Source organism: Mirounga angustirostris, unplaced genomic scaffold (genome assembly GCF_029215605.1).
Source record: "Mirounga angustirostris isolate CCGP_5_RB_7025 unplaced genomic scaffold, mMirAng1.0.hap1 SCAF_1, whole genome shotgun sequence".
Lineage (NCBI taxonomy): Eukaryota > Metazoa > Chordata > Mammalia > Carnivora > Phocidae > Mirounga > Mirounga angustirostris.
The window spans coordinates 173,203,014-173,225,266 of NW_026991709.1; the positions used below are offsets into that span (position 1 = coordinate 173,203,014).

Genomic DNA, 22,253 nt, shown 5'->3' on the forward strand with positions numbered 1-22,253 from the left:
TCCTAACTCTGGAAATACATACTCAATATTAAAAAAAAAAAAAAAAAGAATAAGGAAAACATGTCTTAAAATCAACCACACCCTCACTTTATGGATAAGGAAGCTGATGACAAGACAGAGAAATGATTGTTCCAAAGTCACATATTAAATATCAGAGCTGTGACTAGAAATGATAACTCTTCATTCTAATCAAAGGCTCTTTCACATGACTTCACAGTATATTCAAATTATCTCAAATAATGTTAGAATGTCTATCATAAAGATTTTCCCTCTATTACGCACATGCACGTTCACACACACACACACACACACACACACAAACACACACAATCTAAGGTTATGAATTAGTCTTTTTAATAAAATTTAAGTTAGAAAGGGTCATATTAAAGCTAAAATTTCACATTTTGTTGCTAATGTGCATTATCTGAAATATCTCTGCCCTTTGCTTTATTATCATGGAAATTGGGTCTGAGGCTGACATTTAAGCATTAAAAACAGCTCTTTTTTCACTCTCTTTCCAAAGCCTCTTGCCTATGAGTATTTTATGATATAATATTAGAGATGAGCTAAACCAGGTTAAGGGGATTGAAAATAAGAAGCTAAATTACCTGTCTTTAGCCTACTAATTCACAAATCTCTTAGAAACAGAAGACTTTAACAACAGTGAAATCTGTAGTCTCTTCATTCAGAATATTTCTTCATAAGTAAAAGCTAGTGAGCAACTTGTCATGAGATCCACTACTTTACATCTTTCTGCTTGTTACAAGCCAATTATATAATGATTGATGATTTATCTTATCTATACTTAGCAAATATTTCTTATTTTACAGGAATTCATGTATAGTTTTTCCTCTAATAAACCCTACCAAGGGTGATGATCAATCAAATTAGCTCTCAAAAATAAAATTACAACTTTAAGTATTAATTGTGAAAAATGTATTAATCAGATTTTTATATATTTAACCGTACATTAAATTAAATAAGACCAACTACTGTTTAAGGAAAACAAACAAACATACAAACCCTGAATTGAGAGAACCAGTTTATAAAGTAAATGATCACCTAACTGATGGGCTTCATTTGTTTGGGTATGTTACAGATAGGGAAGCTTTAGTAAGTAATGAGAAGACATAGTTTTTCAGTTCCTTTGTTGTAAAAAAAAAAAAAAAAAATGCCGAAGTAAGTCCAATAAAATACAAGGTGAGAGTTGTCTCTAACTTTGTGCTTTTAAACCATTTATTAAATTAACCAGACATTTTAAGATCAAAATGATTATACATATAAATATGGTATTTCTAATGCAACATAAAAAAGTAGGCAAAACCAGTTTATTTTGCCAAAATGGACTGAAATTGTTACTTTTCATGTGTGTCAATTCAATTTCACTGCTAAAAATTAGGCTTTAAAAAAACGCTTTTAGAAGACAAAGCTACAACAGTCATTTTAATATTTATTGCCTTTCCTGATATTCACATTGCATGTGCAGTTCTTACCAACAAAATATCCTTATTATTTATACAAGCATGGTATATACATGTATATAGTTTTAAATTTGTGAATTCCTCTCACAGTGTGGATCAAATTCTGCCTTTTTTGTTGTTGTTGTTTAGAGAGGGAGAGAGAGCACGTGCACATGCATGCTTCCTCGGGAGTAGGGGAGGGGCAGAAAGGGAGGGAGAAAGAATCTTAAGCAGTCTCCATGTTCAGTGGGGAGGTCCATGCATGGATTGATCTCATGACCCTGCGATCATGAACCTGAGCAAATCAGGAGTCCAACACTTACCCGACTGAGCCACCCAGGCACCCCTCTGCTTTTATTGTAACCTCGTAAGAACAAAAACATTACTGACTTTTCCTTCCTGTTATTTTTTAGGTAATATGTGAGAAACAAACATAATTTTTTTCTACTTGCCCAGAAAAAAAAAATCTTTTTCTGCTTTGAGGGTACATAGCTGTATTCAACATGTATTTCTAAAATCAGTGCTTTTTCGGCAATGGTATATGCCGGTGGAGTCACAGAAATTGATCTGATAAAATAAAAAGTCTGCATCTCATTTAAAATTGTTTAGGGGAACATTTTCACAGTCATTGTAACTGGGGCAACTGAGCCTGTAGCCCCAAATTGGGGGAAGAAAGTAGCTTCTACTTTAGAGTCTTTCAAATTGAAGAAGCAAATCTTTTCCTTTTCTTGCTTTTCCCATCCTTTCTATTTCTCTTTCTTTCTTGCTTTCTTCCTATCTTCTTGTGCTTCTTTTTACTTGTCTGTTTTTTCTTCCTTCTCTCCCTCCATCTTTCTGTTCCATTTCTTTTCTCTTTCTTCCTTTCCTTTCTTCCTTTTTCCTTATTTCTCTTTTTTTTTCCTCTCAACTCTAGCCACAACATGGCACTCCATGGTACCAATCTCAAGAATAACTCTTGTAAGTCAATCTAATGAATAAGACAGAGTCCTGGGCTGGGGGTAGGGTAGTTATCACCTGGAAAGTGGCATGAGGGAACACTTGAGGATACTGAAAATGTATGTATCTTTATTTGAGTGGTGGGCACTCAGCTGTATACCCATGTAAAAAATCACTGACTGAGCTGCACCCTTCAAATTAGGTAAGTCTAAGCACTTTATTGTATGTATGTTTTACATCCAAGACAAAGAAAAAAACAGTGTTGTGCCCAGAGCTAGGACTTTACCTATAATGAGGTGAAGGGTAACCACTGGCAGCACAATTCAGGATGATTTCAGATTTTGATAAATCCAAAGGAAAAATAACATCTTGTGGCTCCTGGGTAAAAATAGGACGACTCAAAAGACCAGCACCTGAAAACAGAAGAGTAAACACCAGGTGAAACATTTGACCCTGGTTTGAATGCAACTCTGTATTAGATATCAAGTCAATATACATTTTTTTAACTTTTATTTTATTTTATTTTATCTTATTTTTTTTTATTTTTTTTTATTTGACAGAGAGAGAGAGAAAGAGACAGCTAGAGAGGGAACACAAGCAGGGGGAGTGGGAGAGGGAGAAGCAAACTCCCCGCTGAGTGGGGAGCCCAATGCGGGGCTTGATATCAGGATCCTGGGATCATGACCTAAGCCGAAGACAGATGCTTAACGGCTGAGCCACCCAGGTGCCCCAACTTTTATTTTGAAACAATCTCAAATACACAGAAAATCTTGTAAGAATGGTACAAAGAAATATTTATTTTTCTGAACCATTCAGAATAGTTTTGCAAACCAATGCCACATCATCCCAAAAGACTTTTATATTTCCTAAGAAGTATATTCTTGTACATAAACTCAGTAAAACCATCAAATTAAAAAAAAAAATAACATTGAGTATGAGTATCTAATCCTCAGGCCCCACTTCAGCATTTTTCTAATAAAATCTTTTATAGCAAAAGGATCCAGTCAAGAATCACAGTTTTCATTTAATTGTATCTTTTTAGTCTTCTTCAGTGTGGGACAGTTCCCGACTCTTTCCTTGATTTTTCTGACTTTGACATCACCAAAGATTACAAGGCAGTAATTTGGTAAAGTTTCACTCACTTTGGGTTTGTCTGAGCAGTCAGCTACCAAGGACAGGGTAGTGGACCTGGTAGGAGATGTATGTTGAGGGTATAGGTAATAAAAGGGTCTATGAAGACTTTAAAAAACGTAATGAAACCAGTGAAAAATGGCTCTTATTTTTAAAAATTATCACCTTGAAGAAGACTCCTCCTCCATCTGCCAGAGTATATTGATCATATTGTCTTATCCTCTGTCCCCCAGTCCCTTGCCCAGCTGGGTGCTCCTTAGTGTCTGCTGTTTCAGTATGATTAGATTCAGGAATACTGTGTGCTTTATACTGTGTCCTATCAGGTGGTACAGGACTTCTATTTGCCCCAGAACTGCTGAAGTTAACTTTGGTCACTGATTAAGGTACTGCCTGCCAGACTTCACTATAAAGTTACTTCCTTTCTTTCTCTCTTTTTTTTTTAAAGATTTTATTTATTCATTGAAGAGAGAGAGAGGGGGCACAAGCAGGGGAGAAGGGCAGAGGAAGAGGGACGAGGAGACTCCCCGCTGAGCAGGGAGCCTGACACAGGGCTTGATCCCAGGACCCTGAGATCATGATCTGAGCCAAAGGTAGATGCTTAACTAACCGAGCCACCCAGATGTCCACTTTTTTTCCTCTTTATAATTAGTAAGTATTTTGTGTTTAGGTATTTTTGAGACAATGCAAATATACTGTTCTTCATTGAATATTTAAGTGTTTTATTAATATATTTCTATCAAACTTGTCTACTATGTCAGTGTGACTCCATGAGTTCTTATTTTATTAAACAAGTTATAAGCCATTAATATTATTTTGATGGCCAAATTGTCAATGATTTGGCCAGCAGGAGCCCATTTAAAGTGGTTTGTCTTTTTGACATGTGCCTATCATTCTTTGAACTTTTCCTTACTTTTTGGTACAAGAAAGTGTTCCAGAATTATCTTGTGTATCTCCTACCCTTGCCATGGAAGTAGTCTCCACCCCCCACCCGCCACCGACCACCAAGGAAACCTGGATTCTTTTATTAGAGAATGGTATTTAGAAACCATGATCTGGATGCTAAGTGTACTCAATGTTATTGAGGTGTTCTTGTTCTGAGACCTTCTCATTCAGCATGTGTATATGTGTATAGACATATTTATGCATTTGTTCAATTCCCCTGTATATAACTAATCTCCAGTTACTGCTACCACCTTCTTTGTAAAGGTCCTGATATGTGCTCCCAAGTTTACTCCCACACCTGCCCTGAAACCACTTATTGGGCTGTTCCCTCCCTTCTCACCTCCTCAGGTACTGACCTTGTGCAGCATCCCATCCTTTGTGGATTCTCTTTCACTTCACTTGACCTCTGACACGCTGTGCATGGTCATATTCCACAGTGCATAATTTTCTCACATCCTTCAGATCTAACAACGCACACTGGAACACCCCTTCCCTATGGAGACTGTCCTTACTCTGCTTGGTTCCAACACCAGAATCCAGGTTTCCACCTTCATCACCCTCTCCTGGCAATGGAACCCTCCTGAGCCTTCTCAGACTCTGATATTCTGGGCCAGACTACCCCACCGTAGGTATCCTTATTGCCTTTATTGAACTCTGCCTCTTCGCCACTGAACCACCACTGCCCTACACTTTACCCTGCAAGGATATGTTTCTCATCCCTCTCAGGCTCTATGACCTTATGCTGGGCCACTGTAACTCTCATCTTCCACATTCATGTGGACACATACCTTACTTAACTCCCTTCATGGCATTTAGACGGAATTGTTAAGAAAAAAAAGGAAGGGGAAAAGGAGGATGAAGAGTTCAATTCTCATGTTTAAGGTGAAGAAATGCTGTTTTGTTGTTTTGTTTTGTTTTTAAGTTGAAATAAACAACATAAAGCATAAATCTCATCATATTAAGACTTAATTTTAGGACACTGAGTCCATAACTCTAATAGTTATATTTGAGAGACATGTAAGAGCATGGTCATCTCCTCTGCTTACCATAGTTCTACATTTCAAAGTCGGTAGGTCTTTTGTAGACCATTCAGGCTAGACTTTTGGTATGGAAAGACAATAGAGCTAGTGGTTGAGAGTCTGTGCTCCTATGGGCTGCCTGGTTGGTTCAGTCAGTTAAGTGTCTGACTCTTGATTTCAGCTCAGGTCATGATCTCAGGATCTTGGGGCCAAGCCCCACATCAGGCTCTGCACTCAGCAGGGAATCTGCTTGAGGATTCTTTCTCCCTCTTCCTCTGCCCCTCCCTCCTCTCTATTTCTCTCTCTCAAATGAATAAATAAATCTTAAGAAAGAGAGGGAGAGAGTATGTGTCCCTGAATCAAATGAGCCTTAGTGAGTTTGAATAATTCTCAGTATCTTCATTGGTAAAATAGATATATGTATATCAAATGGTTGTTTTGAGATTTAATGGTATACTGCTTATAAAGTCCATCATATTGTTTCTGGTACAAGTAAATGTGTAGTCCCATATCATGACAATCACCACTACCATTGTCATCATCACCATTATTATAGACAAGGAAACTGAAACTCAGGAAGTTGGATCATCTTTTTTCCAAATTCACCACCTGCTTTAAGAAACAGCAAGAAATTAAACTTGAGTATCCTGATTCCTTCTTCATTGTTTTCATTATCCATTCAGATCTAATTCCTTCCCTTTAGTCTTCCAAAATATTTGCACCCAGGTAAAATATTTTGTTAACTTTATTTTCAATTATAATTTCAGTATACTCCATCAATAACCTAGAAGTGGAGACAGACAGGTTTTAATTCTAGCCTTGTCAGTTACTAGCTACATAATGGTGGACAATTTACTTAACTTTCAGCTATAAAATAGCCATATTTAGTCTTATATGTTTGTGTTGTTGTAAAAGCTAGTTGAGAAAGAGTGGACTGAGGGTGCAATACAGACTCATTTTACTCCAACAGCTAATGAAATGGTCAAGAAATTATAAATGCAAATAAACAACAAGTAAACAACAGAAATGAACAATGTCTGAACAAGGGACAAATCCCATTGCCACTGACTTTAATCAAAACAAACAAAGAAGCAAACAACAACAACAACAAAAACAATGGTGCAGTGAGAAGAATTTGCCCTGTTCAGAGAAGTGAATTTTTGACTCTTTATTCTCATCCTCACTTCCAGTGAGATTTACTGGTGAAATGACAAAATGCTGAGAATTCTCATAACAACCTCCAGTTCTGGAGTTAAGCAAAGTTGTTATATACATAATGCATTTTAATCTTTTTCCTCTTCAGCCGGAAGAGGAGTGACAGAGCTTATGGTAAGCAGAAAGTGAAGCAGGAAAGTGTGAATAGTAAAGCTGACTGTATTTTACAGACTAATAGTTTCATGCCTATACACTCACTTGGTAAAACCTCTAGAGTCCAACTCTAATAAACAATCCATCTCCCCAGGGGAAGTATACCTATGACTCCTCCACCAATAATGTTGCTACACACCACTTATAAATAAATAATAATTAAATAAAAACCTTAAAACAGAGAGAAGTACCCAAGTTTCCCAATAAAGACTGAACTTCCTCAATCCCATCATTCCCTCAAGTTAAAAATGTGGGTACTCGTGATGTATTCAGCTTCCAAACTGGAGCTAAGGGGGAGGGGGAAAAAAAAAGGTCCTTGATATGATGAGACAAAATAAGAAACATCCTCTCTAAAATAATACATGAATTGTCTGTACACATTTCCTCAAGTATGAGCAAATGAAAAGAAATGGAAGAGTAACTATGCAAATATATTGCAACCATAAAAGTGAAAAACATAGCATGCCAAAGATAGACAGAATACCAATCTAGGAAATTTCTCAAAATTATTTCATGCTGTGGAGTAAAAAATGAATTCAGAAAAAGCTAACAAAACTCAATGGCAATGAAAAAAGAAACAATAGAATCAGATAAATCAGGAAGTTACAAATGTAAGGATACAAATTGCAAACCAAAAAGCATCACTAAAGAACTAATAAATCAATTAGAATAAGTAAGAAACAAAACAGATACCTACTGAAGTCAAATTACTGACATAAAGGGACATTTTGAGGTAATTATAATCAATGAAGTTGAAAAAGCACAGATCAAAAGCAACTGAAAAATAGGCAATGAACAAGAAAGATAAAGATGAACAAACATAAAATCTTTGATGTCATTGAGATAGAGAATAAAACAAATGTATCAGCAGCAGATATCATAAAGAAAATTTCCCATATATTTAAAGAATATACCATGTTCTAAGGACATTTAAGAGAAAGCACTTAATACCGAGGCATGTGTTAGTTAAGTGATCTTCAAAGTTAAAGAAAAGCTTAAGAAGACCAGGCTGAAACAGAATATCATCTAAAAGAATGAAAGAAAATATTAAATTAATTTAGATTTTAAAATGGCAGCCTTCTATACCAGAAGACAGTGGGCAAGAAAGTCTACAATATTCTGAATAAAAGGGTAACATGTCTATTATCACCCACCACGCTATCTTCCAAGTATAATGGCATCCAACATTCTTTACCTTAAAAAAAAAAAAAAAAAAACCTCCAGGAGACTGTAACATAAATGACTATTCTTAAAGAAATGACTTAACAATGAAATCCATCCAATTAAAAATGAACCAATATATAACTCTCAAGAAAGAAGGAAGAATAGGAGGCACTTTGAATATATATAAATATAAAACTAATACTTAAAATACATGTTATTTTTAGTTACAGAACAGAATATGAAAGCTATAAACTTGGATAATGTACATATAATAATAAAAATAGAAAAATGAAGGGTCATAAGGGAATATAAATAGAAATGTGTGAGTGCTGGGGCTCCTGGGTGGCTCAGCTGATTAAGCATCTAACTTTTGATTTCAGCTCAGGTCATGATCTCAGGGTCCTGGGATTAAGCCTGAGTCTGGCTCTTCATTCAGCAGGGAGTCTGCTGGAGAATTTCTGTCTCCTTTTCCCTCTGCCCCTCACCCATGCTCTCTCTCTCTCTCTGTTTCTAAAATAAATAAATCTTTAAAAAAAAAAAGAAATATGTGAGTGCTAATATCTTTTATAGCAAAGAGTCAAATGATGAAAATACATATGTATTATATGTATATACAATTTTTAAAAGCATAAACACTCTAACCTCTTAGTATTATTTAGTACATTTTGAGAAATCTTTTAGAAAAACAAATACAAATATATATATCTTTGTTGACTCAAATAATTTATTAGAAGTTCAAAATTCTCTTCATTTTTACTTTTACTTTATCCTCTTCATTTTATTTTTACTTTTGTTAAACTAAAATAAAATTTAACCCTCATGTTAAAAGTACTATCTATGATATGATCCCATTTTTATAAAAGCATTGTTCTATGCATTTATCTATCTACATATTAATCTAAATGCTCTGTATTTAGAGGCATAGAAAGATGGCTACAATTTTATCAAATTTTAATAATTTTTATTTTGGGGGAGAGTTTTATTTGGGATAAAGGTTTTCATTTTGCTAGCATAATTTTTCATAGTTTGAATGTTTAAAATCACACAGAATATACCAAAGAAAATACAGCTGACTCTTGAACAACATGGGTTTTAATTGCACAGTCTACTTATATGTGGATTATTTATAGTACAGTATTATAAATGTATTTTCTGTTTCTTATGATTTTCCTTAATAACATTTTATTTTTTAATTTTTTTAAAACTTTAAAAATTTATTTATTTGAGAGAGAGAAAGACAGAGAGAGCACAAGTGGGGTGAGGGGCACAGGGAGAAGCAGACTCCCTGCCAAGCAGGGAGCCGGATGTGGGACTTGATCCCAGGACTCCAGGATCAAGACCTGAGCCAAAGACAGACGCTTAACCGACTGAGCCACCCAGGCGCCCTAATAACATTTTATTATACCTAGCTTACTTTATTATAAGAACACTGTATATAACACATATAACAGACAAAATATGTGTTAATCAACTGTTTATATTATCAGTAAGTCTTCTGGGCAACAGTAGGCTATTGGCAGTTAAGTTTTTGGGGAATCAAAGTTATACGTGAATTTTCAAGTGCACAGGGAGTTGGCAACCCTAACACCCATATTGTTCAAAGATCAACTGTAACAGATTTTCTTTTTAAATGAAGGAAAGAAACTGAAAAGAAATAAGTTGACGTGGTAATCTAATTTTTGATCGTAGAATATAAATGGCTTTTCTATTCTTTTTGTAGAAATTTCCAACCACCCTCCTGCCCCCCAAGAAAAAACCTGCCTGAAATAATGCATATGAACCACCTAGCATAGTGCCATGCACAAAAGAGCCAGACAAGAAATGTTCATTTATTTACCTTCCTTTACCTTCACTCCAAGAAAAGTGCTGTTCAAATTTAATATAATCCAAATTTGGGGTATAATTTGACTTAATAATACCTTATATTTAGGAGAGTGATTGGAGGTTTTCAAAGGACCTTTATATACACCAATTAATAAGTTAAATCTCCGCAGTACCTTTGGTGAGACACATTTTCATTCTCATTTGGTAGATTAAGAATTTTTAACTAACAGAGCAAGGCATTTTCTAACAAACTTTGGTTTATTTTAGAAGTCACAAAAGCTTGTCTTAGTGAATTATCATTAGTTGGTATCTTTAAATTCTTTTTTTTTTAAAGATTTTTTTTTATTTATTTATTTGAGACAGAGAGAATGAGAGAGAGAGAGCACATGAGGGGGGGAGGGTCAGAGGCAGAAGCAGGCTCCCTGCCGAGCAGGGAGCCCGATGCGGGACTCGATCCAAGGACTCCAGGATCATGACCGAGCCGGAGGCAGTCGCTTAACCAACTGAGCCACCCAGGCGCCCCATCAGTTGGTATCTTATGTATTCATTTGTATTTGTTATGATCAATATTTGAAGAGCTTGAGTTCATACCAGTGAAAAGCCTAGCTTGTTAACTAATTGGTCTCTTTTAGTAAATTTTCAGTTTTTTTTTTTTCCTAGACTGTAATGGAATGATTAAATAATAGTACACTTTTGTTGCTTTGTTTATACTGTCAGAAAGCAAAGACAACATTGGTTTTCTGTACAAGAACAGCTAAAACTGTGACAATATGATATCAAAACCAAGAAACCAAAATGCTTTTTCAAGTACTTTTACTTTAAGAAGGTGCTAGGGGTTAGGAAGAGTGTTGACAATTATTAAATAATTGTATTGATAATACCTAGTATTATAAAATCACCTATAATTATAATGCTACTCTATAAAATTATTTTACTTGACAGTAAAGTAAGAACTCTGCAATAAAGGTACACTGAAAAATACTTTTAAATGGTAATTAAAAGAAAACCATGCAGTTATTGAAAATTAACGTAGGTTTCCATCCCAGTTTTCTTCTTCTTTCATCTTCCATGAAAAAATATATATCCTATGATCTAATACTGGATTAAACCTACCAGTGTCTAAAGTTCATTGTCCTCCCCCTGAATATTGAGAACATTTGATTGTCTCTAAGGCAGTCACATTTTGGCATTTGTAAACAGTTCCACAAAACTTTTCATGGAAAATCAGCTCTTAACCCATGTTAAGAGTCATGTCATCTTTTATAGCAAAAAGTCAATTTTTTTTTTTTATGGCAAAAAGTCCTGTTTGATTTACTTTACCCTTCTGGCCATGGTTGACTGGACCAAAGGTGAATATAGCAGTGAATATAGCCTGCTGGGCTGCTATGTTTGTCTCTCTGGTAACAAGCAAATAATATTAAGACATGGTAGTTATTGATTGTTACTTGAATAGAGATGAGGCATTCAGGAATATTAGAGCAATCCATTTTCCATAAAACTCATGAAGAGTTAGAGAATGCTAGTCTATATAAAGACAGACTGAGATAAAAAGACAAGCAGCAGAATGATGGAGAGAAAGAATAATTTAGAGTGGCTTTATTCTCTGAGCTTTTTGATCTTTCAGTCCAGTTTTCAGTGAGATCTGCCTCTGGGTTCTATGTGCCATCAACTCTACTATTTCTGTTCCTTGCAGAGAGACTTTAGAAATACAGATTCAAAACAATAAACAAAAGAACAAAACCACTGTTGTGCTGCTTTTCCTCTCTCTAGAACTATGAAAACACAAATAACCTGGGTAGTCAACCATTTGTTTTGAGGAGAAGTTATTGGGGGCAAATTCAAGCACACGAGAAGCCTCATATCTAAAAGAACATAGAATTTAAAAATGTATTATCCATGGTTTTACTTGAATCTCATTGTTTGGACTTGGGCAAATTTCAGGTTTCACAGAGGGGCAAGACTAGATATCTACAGGATCAAACCCACATAGAAAGTTCCTGGGATCTTTGTTTCACAGTCCTATCCCTCCCAATATAGTTCCTTACCCAGGCTCCTGGCACTCCCTAAATGTCTTCTACTAAAGAGGTTCGATTTCTAAAATCATTTTTGGGGTGCTTGGATAGCTCAGTTGGTTAAGTGCTGACTCTTGATTTTGGCTCAGGTCATGGTCTCAAGGTCGTGAGATCGAGCCCCATGATGGGACTGCATGAGATTCTCTCCCTTTCCCTCTGCCCCTCTCTCCTGTTCATGCACAGGTACCCCACCTCTTTCTCTCAAATAAATAAATAAATAAATAAATAAATAAATAAATAAAATCTTAAAAAAAAATTTCCAATTCACTAAAAATAGAACAACATGAAAAATAAGTAAAGTTTGATGACTTCACTTGGTTTTACCAAAGAGGAAACTAAAACCAGGGCAGGTAACCAATGTGATTGCACAGGGAGGGCTCAGCTCTTAGTAGGGCCCTGCATTTCTGGTTTAATGTTCTGAAGCACTGCCTTAACACTCTTAATACTGTTAGTCATAAATTTGAGTTTTGTAAGTGAAGCCTGATGAGTCTGGTGAGCACTGAATGCTTGGTGCCTTGGCTAACACTTGGTGCCTCCTCCTGCCACCACCAGGCCTGCCTCTCCAGAACCCTACATTTTCAGATTACACCATGCCCTGTAAATTATGTAGTTGGTCCTGACTAAAGCTTACACAACTTAAATGATTTGCTCAAGATCACACTGCAGGTGAAATTCCAGCACTAGTACTCAGATCTAGGTTTGACTCAAAGTCCAGGGTTGCACATACTACAGTATAACCACTGGAGTTCTGCATCCTTGCAGGACTAAAAGGAGCTCTGTCTTCTCTGGCTTTGTTTTCTTTCTAAGCCTCTTTGTTAGCTTCCAAACCATGCTCTTAAGCCTGTTTAACCTAAATTAGACTATGGTCAATTATGTCTTCTCAGGAATTTAGGTTCAGAGGGAAAAAGCATGAAGGATTGCTCAGAAGTTCAGTTTTTCAAAATAAAGGAAAAAATAAAGGTGGTTTTATAGCTAAAAAATACATATTATTCACACTTGCAGACGTTCATTTTCATGAGTCTTTGGGGCTCATAGGTTTAGCTGTCCAGTAAACAGATATACTGTTGTGGCTGAATAGTGAGGGCTGGGTTGGAGAAACCGAGTTTTAGAAACATTGGCCTTTAAATTCTAACGAAAAGATAATTTTGTTCTAACCATGGTTTGATGGTAATTATTCTACTAATATATATTAAATTAGTTCAAAGGTGTAGGTTCCCATGTTCACTGCAGCATTATTTACACTAGAAAAGATATGGAAACAACCTAAGTGTCTATCAATGAATGAATGGATAAAAAATGTGGTATATACATAAATGGAATATTATTCAGCCATAAAGAAGAAGGAAATACTGTAGTTTGTAACAACATGGATAAACCTGAAGGTCATTATGCTAAGTGAAATAAGCCAGACAGAGAAAGACAGATGCTGTATGATCTCATTTATATGTGGAATCTTAAAAGAATGAACTCATAGAAAAGGTGGGAGAACAGGGTAGAGGTAGGGAGGACTGGGGGGACAGGGAATAGGTGAAGGTTGTCAAAGGGAACAACTTCCTGTTATAAGATAAAAAAGTTTTGGGGATATAATATATAGCATGGTGGCTATGGTTAACAAGACTATATTGTAGAGGTGCCTGGGTGGCTCGGTCGGTTGGATGTCTGCCTTCAGCTTGGGTCATGATCCCAGGTCCTTGGTTCCCTGCTCAGCAGGGAGCCTGCTTCTCCCTCTCCTCCCCGCTCATGTTCTTTCTCGCTATCTCTATTGCTATCTCTGTCTCTCTCTCAAATAAATAAATAAAATCTTAAAAAAAAAGAGTATATTGTATATTTGAAAATTGCTAAGAGAATAGATCTTAAAAATTCTCAACACAGAAAAAATATTGTTACTATGTGAAGTGATGGATGTGCTTACTAACTTTATGGCGTAATCATTTTACAATATATACATATATCAAATCATTACATCATAAACCTTAAACTTACACAATCTTGTATTTCAATTATATCTCAATAAGTTGGAAAAAAAGGTATAGTTTCAAAATAGCCTTAAATTTAAATCTTAACTAGAATAAAGCCATACTTTGAAATTGGCATTCATTTTACAACCTGGATAATCAGTGAGTCCTTATTCAAGCAAACATCAAAAATGAGGAGGAGGAGTTTAACATATACGTGACAGTGGCCATACTTGATATTTCTTCATGCAACAGACATTTGAGAAGACAGTTCTTAATTGAGAAGCCACTTTGAACATAATAGAATCATTCTGGTTATTTTTATATCAGACACTCTAGCAGAAAAAAATAATGGTATACACTCAGTATAAGATATGTACATGGAGATCTACAGTATTTTGGTCCAGTCAGACATTTATAGGGACCTAGTGATTTGAAGGCTGAGCTTTAAACCTGCCTGGAAAGTATATGACACATCAGATGTGGTACACAGATCATAAAGTAAATCATTGTAATAAGTGTGCATTACCATACATTTTATATTTTGTTGATCTCTGCAGTTTAAAGCCAAACCAAAACACAATTCTACATCATTGCTTATTTAGATATTGCCAGCACACAATAATAAAGTCTAACATAAGTAAGTTCAACCAAGTTTTATTAGCTCTAATTATTTGCTGAACCTTCTTCAGGTGCTGATAATAAAAATAAATAAATGAATTGCACTCAAGGAGCTTATAATCAAATAAGGGCAAATGGGGAATTTAGTAAGTGTCAGAGATAAAGTTGAACTTGTACATGAATTATCTTACTTTATCCTTACAAGAACTCTAACAAGTAGATTCTAATATTACCAATTTAAGTGTAAAGAGTTTTCCATAAAAGGTTTAGAGAACTTAGGTAACTTGCTCAATATTGAACAGTTAGAGAGTGGTGGAATCCAATTTTGAATCTGGGCAATCTGACTCCAGAACACACACTCTAAGTCACTGCGACATATACTCCAGAAAGGGAATCAGACATGAAAACAAGTAACTAACTGCAAATATTACAGGATAAGTATTATACCAAAAACATAAGTATGCTTTTAAGGGAGTGCAAAGAGGAAGTGATTAATTCTGGTTAGAGGTTATGGAAGATTAGAAGGGCCCTGCATTTCTGTGAGCTATGTGAGGAATTATGTGAGCTTTGTGTAAAACAATGAGAATGAGAATGCCTTTGAAAGGGAAGGGTGTAGTAAAGAAATTCTAAGACAAGCTTGAATAAAAATATGAAAATATCTGTCACTCAAAAATAAATATAACTAGTCTGGAAGGTAGGAGAATAATGAAATATAGAAATGGAATGGTATATTTAGAATATTTTGAAGGCCTTTAAATGACATTACAGAGGTTTGAACTTGATGTGTTAAGTGTTAGAAAACATGGAAGTGTTTTCAACTTTAAGCAGCTATATGACATGCTTAGATCTATGATTAACTGGAGGAAGGATAGGGGAAGAGAATCACAAGTCAGGCAGATTATTTATCAAACATTTGAAAACACTGAGATAATTGGGGCATTGTCAGTAGGAATGAAGAGAATGAGAACAATATGAGAGCTCTTTTGAAGTGTTTAGAGGCAATACCAACAGAATGATATAACTGATTCAAAGTGAGAGATGAGGGAAAGAGAGAATTAAAGATTCCTCTGAGCTAGCTGATGGATGAAGGCAAGAAGGCACATCTGTTGACTTCCTTAACTGTTAAAAGGAGGAGGAGGGGAAAGATGAGGGCACTGAGGATGAAAGGAGATGAGAAAGCAGCTACAAGTTTAATTCATTTTTCATTTATTTACTGAACAAGCATTTATTTGTGGGATTACCATTTGCAAAAGCTATCTTTGGGTCTGGAAAATATAGCAATGAAAAAAACCTGCTAAAATTGCTGCTCTAATGGAGTTTGTATTCTAATTGGGGGAGGCATAAATTAAGTCAACAAGTAAACACATGGTACATTAGATACTATTAAGTGCAATGGAGAAAAATAAAGAGTAAGTGAGCGGGGAATTCTGGGTAAGGTGGGGTGTTATTTTATAAAATATGACAAAAGAAGATATCACTTATTTGGTACATCTGAACAGGGGGTGGTCAGCTTTGGCAAGTAGGGATAGTAGGCCAAATAAGACGAGGGGAAAATATACCATTTGATTTAGCAATGTAGAGATCACTGAGCACTTAGCAAGAGTTGACTGGAGTATGGATCCTGAATGGAGTGTGGTCAAGGAGCAATGTGAAGAGAGGAAATTGAAACAATAAGTATGAAAAAAAAAGTTGTAAGGAGTTTTTCCATGAAAGGGTCCAGAGATTTAGGATAGAAAGATGCAGGGTCAAGAGCACATTTTGTTGAGATGAGAAATTACAACACATTCGCATGTTCTGGACATGATTCAGTACAGTGTGAACAAGATGATGCACAATAGGGCACCTGGGTGGCATAGTTGGTTAAGCATCTGTCTTCGGCTCAGGTCACCATCCCAGGGTCCTGGGATTGAGTCCCGTATGGGGCTCCCTGCTCAGTGGGGAGCCTGCTTCTCCTTCTCCTCCCTGTTCCTGCTCTCTCTCACTATCTCTGTTGCTATCTCTGTCTCTCTCAAATAAATAAATAAAACCTTAAAGAAAAAGGAAAATACTGTATATATAAAAAAAAGATGATGCACAATAGAGGGAAGACAATATCTGGAGTGATGCCCTTGAAGAAGTGCCAGAGGAGGGATCCAGTTCCTTTGTAGTGAGTGGCTTTAGAAAGAAAGTTTTCTTCCACAGTAACGAGGGAAGGCAGAGTATATAGACAGGTAGAAAATACACTGATATATGTGAGGTTGAAAGCATGTTAAAATTATCTTCTGATATTTTCCTTACTTTCTTAGGAAGGAGGAAGAAATATTATCAGCTGAGACAGATGATGGGAGAGGAAGTGTGGGAAGTTTGATAGGAGATGACAATGTATAAAACGAGCATCAGGAGAATGAAAACATGACAGAGCAGAGAGATGTTAGAGGCCATTATCATAGTAAATATTTGTGAAAGATTTCAAAATGGACACAAGAAGATTACTGGGTATCTTGTCCAGTGCATTTTTGGGTGTTAACTCTGCCTTTCAATGTCTTTTATCTATTTTACAACAATGTAAGGAAGAGAAAACTGTTAAGAATGCAAATGATTCTTAAACATTGAAATGCAAATGAATTGTGCCCAATACAATGAAATACTTCTTTCTCTTTTTCCCTTGTGGCTAAACCAGGTTTTTGTTTTGTTTTGTTTTTGTATCATCTTCCATGAGATATAACTGGCATACCATGAAATTTAGCCATGATAAAACCATTTTGCATCCATTTATAAATCCATTTTATCATTTATTACTGCCTATGCACACATGGTTCTTTAAATTCTACTTTGAACAAGTTGCAACACTTTACTGGTTCCCACATTAATTAGTTTGTTAAACAAAAGCTATCACATTTATATTCATTTAAGATTCATTATTTTGCTATTTTAAAAATATCATTAAAACACATTAAATTTGAGCTGCCAGTGGGACTCATAGTTGTAGAACCAGTAGCTAGCTATAAGCAGGAGTTGGCTGGGGAGAAAGGCAGAGTTGAAGGGCACTGCTCTGTAAAGTTAAGTACCAACATGGAATTGAGTAAAAGGACAACTGAAGATGGAAAACCAGGGATCATCAACATCTTTAGAATTGACAAAAGAGAGAAAAGAGCCAAAAAATTCTAAGAAGGTCTATATGAGAAATTGAGATTATTTTACCTGAATCATTATATAGTTATCGATTGCTATCATAACAAATTATCTCAAACTTGGTAGCATAAAACTATACAAATTTATTATCCTACAGTTCTGTAGATCAGAATTCCAGAATGGGTCTCACTGAGCTAAAATCAAGGTGTTGGTAGAGTTGCATCTCCTTCTTGAGAGGCTCCAGCATAGAATGTGTTTCCTTGAGAATGTCTTTCCTTGCCTTTTCTAGCTTCTAGAGGCTGCCTGAATTCCTTAGCTTGTGGACTCCTTTCTCCATCTTCAAAACCAACAATAGTACATTGAGTCCTTTTACTTCAAATTACTCTAACTACTCCTCCATACTCACATTTCCCTTTGATTCTCTTCTGCCTCCTTCTTCTACTACTAAGGACCCTTGTGATGACACTGGACTCAACCAGATAATCCAGGATAAACTTCCTTTTAAATCAGCTGATTAGGGGTGTCTGGGTGGCTCAGATGGTTAGGCGTCTGCCTTCGGCTCAGGTCATGATCCCAGGGTCCTGGGATCCAGCCCCACATTAGGCTCCCTGCTTGGCGGGAAGCCTGCTTCTCCCTCTCGCACTCCCCCTGCTTATGTTCCTGCTCTACTATCTCTCTCTCTGTCAAATAAATAAATAAAATCTTTAAAAATAAATAAATAAATCAGCTGATCAGAAACCTTTATTCCATCTGCAACTTTAATTTCCCTTTGCCATGTAACCTAGCATATTCACATGTTCCAGGGATTAGGACATGGACCACTTTGGGGCCATTATTCTGCTGATCCCATCCATCATACGGGAGGCCAAGAAAGGAGAGTTTTTAATAAAAGACATAATTAAGGTTGTTATGTGTTAGAGAGCAGTGAAAAATAAGAACAACAAAACCTTACTTGGTAATCAGAAAATCTTTCGTTTCTTTAGGAGAAATTTCATTACCAAGTCAAGACACATTACCAAGTCAAGACAAAAAACCAAGTTTAAGGTAAACTGAAGACTGAAAGAAAACTATGGCATGGGATAGAAACAACATAGAAGCCAGGTGGCAAAGAGAGAGAGAAATGAGTGGGGCCTAGAGAACCTGTTTGTATATGTGTGTTTCAGTTTTGATTATTTGTATTTTCAGGATTAAAGAGACAAGCTTATTTGTAGGCTGATGCTAAGGGACCAACTGAGAGGTAAACTCAGATTCTCTCTTTTGAACTTCTGGGTCTTTGACACTATTACTTCCCTAATTTAGAGCATTTCAACCTTAACCTCTGAAAAGTAACAGCATGCTGTCAAGTATACAAAGCACCTAAAAGCACTTTCCTCAAATGTCCCACAGTGAAGATGTTAGAAAGCCCCACAAAACCAAGATATCATTGAGATATTACAGTGGCCCCAATGGTTACCCTCTGAGATAAGAGTGTGTCTGCCTGAAATGGCATTGATTCCATGTGTATACCAATAAAAAACTAAAAGGAGAACATTTGGAAAAAAGGAGAAATAAATAACTGAGAAAGGCACTCTAAAATCTGTGAATAGCCAAGGTAGACACATACCTCAAATGGACATTCCTTGATGATAACTGACATAATTTTGGTAACAGAGTATGACATGTAAGCATGCTGATCCATCATTCCTGTTTCATGCTTATTGCCAACAAGCATATCTTAAAGAAATCTGTAGGTTTGGGGTGAAATGTCACCCAAGTGGCCTCCTTGGAAAGCTGAGACTGTACCTCATTCCCATGTATGTCATCTACGCCTTGCTACTTTCTCAAGTTGAATTCCATTTCTCATTCCAGGCACGTACTTCTCCTGCCCTCTCTGCCATGCAAAAATGCCACCAAATTTGTCAGAAAAGATTTGCCCTTTGTGAAACTAGCCTGATTAAGTTTTATCAGCTCATATCTCTCTGGATGTTTGGTAACCTCATTCCTTATTACTGTCTCAGAGATCTTGCTTACAGCCAAGGGCAGATCTGCTCATTTGTAATTTCCTGGTTCTTTCTCAGCTCTTTTCTCACAGATTGGGGTTTGGTTTTTGTTTTTGTTTTGCTTCTATTTCCCTCTGTGAAATATTTTTGCTAAGGTTTCCTCATTTTAGTTTAAAACTTATTTAGAAATAGATTTATATGTTTTCCAATTTACCACAATGAAAGTTTCTTATAAATTTAAATTATTGGTTGATAAAAATCTTTCATGCATTTCCTCTACTTGCCAATGTGATCTTTCTTATGAAGAAATGCTCCTTAGAGTAGATCAGCAGTTGTTCTATTTCTCTCTTGCTACATCAGTTTAAACTTCATAAACACCATAATTACACTAGACTAAACTCGAATATGAAATAAGAAAATGAAATGGCATCCCCTGATTCATTATGCTATATTGTCTTCCTCCCAATATAAAGATTAAATGACAAGGATAGTTTACAAAGATGACAAACATAAGCTCGAATTTTTTTTTTTCCAGACTCGTAAGCAACAAAAGATTTTTTCTTCTCTTTTATGAGTGGGAAACTGGTCGGTTTCCTGTGTGAGAGAAGCCTTTGACATTTTCTGTTGACTCTTTCAAGGTTCAGACAGTTCTAAATTTTGTTCCTGTTTTTCCTCACTTGAATATTTGAATATAAACAGTCTCTCCAGTGATGCTACACTGACTTTGTAAACATTTCACAAAGATGAGGATACATCAGGCTTTTCCTTCTCCACCTTCCTATTCATGTTCTCCCTTCACATTCTTTATCAACCTGTTTCCATGTACTTCTCCAGAGGGGAAAAGTTAGACAAGAGAAACACATGACACATCTTATGGACATGGACTGCTATGGGCATGTAGGAAACAGTTTTATTTACTCAATCAGCATTTTTTTAAGTTTAAGGTTATTATTTTATGCCATTATATAAATAATAGATGCTTATTATGGAATATTTGCAAGTCTCAGAAAGGTAAAGAAAAAAAATACCCAATTTTGGATACTGGTATCTATAATTCATGAATCTTTTTCTGTACATGCTGTCAATTGTTTTTTTTGTTTTTTTTTTTTAAAGATTTTATTTATTTATTTGACAGAGAGAGAGAGAGCACAAGCAGGGGGAGAGGCAGGCAGAGGCAGAGGGAGAAGCAGGCTTCCCGCAGAGCAGGGGGAGCCTGATGTGGGACTCGATCCCAGGACCCTGGGATCATGACCTGAGCTGAAGGCAGTCACTTAACCAACTGAGCCACCCAGGCACCCTATGCTGTCAATTGTTAATCTCTACCATTACCCACTTAAAAATATAACATAAGCAATTTCCCTATTAATAATGAGTACTTGTGAACTTTTAGTTTTAATGGAACTATACATTTTGAAAGTTTCATAATAATCCATCATGTGACTAATATATCTAAATAAAATACAGACATTTGTCTATGTTTTGCTTTTTTATCATTAAAAAATAAATAAATGCAATAATAAATGCCTTTCCTATACTGTATTTATTATTATTTTCTTAGCATAATTTTCTAGAATTAGAATTGATGGATCTAAAAGTATTAATATTTGGGGTATTCTGATAATTATTGTTAATTTGCATCTAATTGAATCCTGTGAAATCAGGAAATGCTTTTAAGTGCAAATTTTATCCCAACTGGGATTTGAAAGATAATTAACATTTATGATGATGTTTTTGACAATTTACTAGCTGTTACATGTACTAATTTGGCATTTATTATCTAAGGCTTGCCACAAACTCTATGAGGAAAATGCTAATCCTCCCGCAGTTTACACAGGTTAAAACTAGTCAATCTAACATCAGAAACCACAATTTAAACAACCCCAAACTACAGGAATTAGGATGGAGAGATTCTTTAGAAAGAGCATAAGGTAAGTAAATGCAAATGCCTTGAGTTGAGAGAAACCAAGAAGTATTTGAAGATGGAGTAATCCTTGTTAAGGAAGTTGACAAGAGATGGGGCTAGAAAGATAGATATCCAAAGAGACATCAAGAAGTCACTTTTAGCTACCTTAAAGAATGAGGAACTCATCTTGAGGGCTTTGGGAAGCCATAAATGTGACTTAAGCTTGTGATCACATTTTCAATTGAAAAACATGTCCAAATTCTGCATGCAAAAGAAGTAGTTGCGGTCAGGCTTGCATTCAAGGAGCTTAACCGAATCCTGATAGGAAGTGCTCTCCAGATAAGAAGGAACTAGACTTAGGGCAAAACTACTTTTTTCTTTATTTTCCTATCAGAGCTCAAAGGGTCTAAGTGCCTCTGGCTTCTACAGAAGCCATGACCTTGGCTGTTCCTTCTGGGGCTTTGGAGAAATCACAGGTAGCCCACCATCAAGTGTGACATAGACTCTGAGACTCAGTTCAAACAGAGCTGAGTGGATGCAGCTCTCTGAATGGCTGAATTAAAAGTATGTGTGGTTTGTTTTTCTAGACAAAGAAAAGAAAACAAAATTCTATTCAGCTCTTGATCTTTGAAAATGTAGACATTCATCTTAATTTTCCATGCTGATTCCAAAGCTAACCAGAGAGACTAATTTAAATTTAGCAAACATTGCTATCATATATTGGCTATTACTTATTTTATTATTTATTTTATTTGTTTCTCTTGGTGC

At 35.8% G+C, this 22,253-nt stretch overlaps 1 protein-coding gene across 1 annotated transcript in view; it reads right to left on the reverse strand.

The window, feature by feature from the left end:
- Positions 1-22,253, reverse strand: part of CNTN6 (contactin 6) — a 312,379-nt gene that overhangs the window by 181,733 nt on the left and 108,393 nt on the right. The window contains 1 exon segment of the mRNA XM_054504630.2: positions 2,683-2,809. Within this exon segment, the coding sequence (XP_054360605.2) occupies positions 2,683-2,809 (127 nt within the window).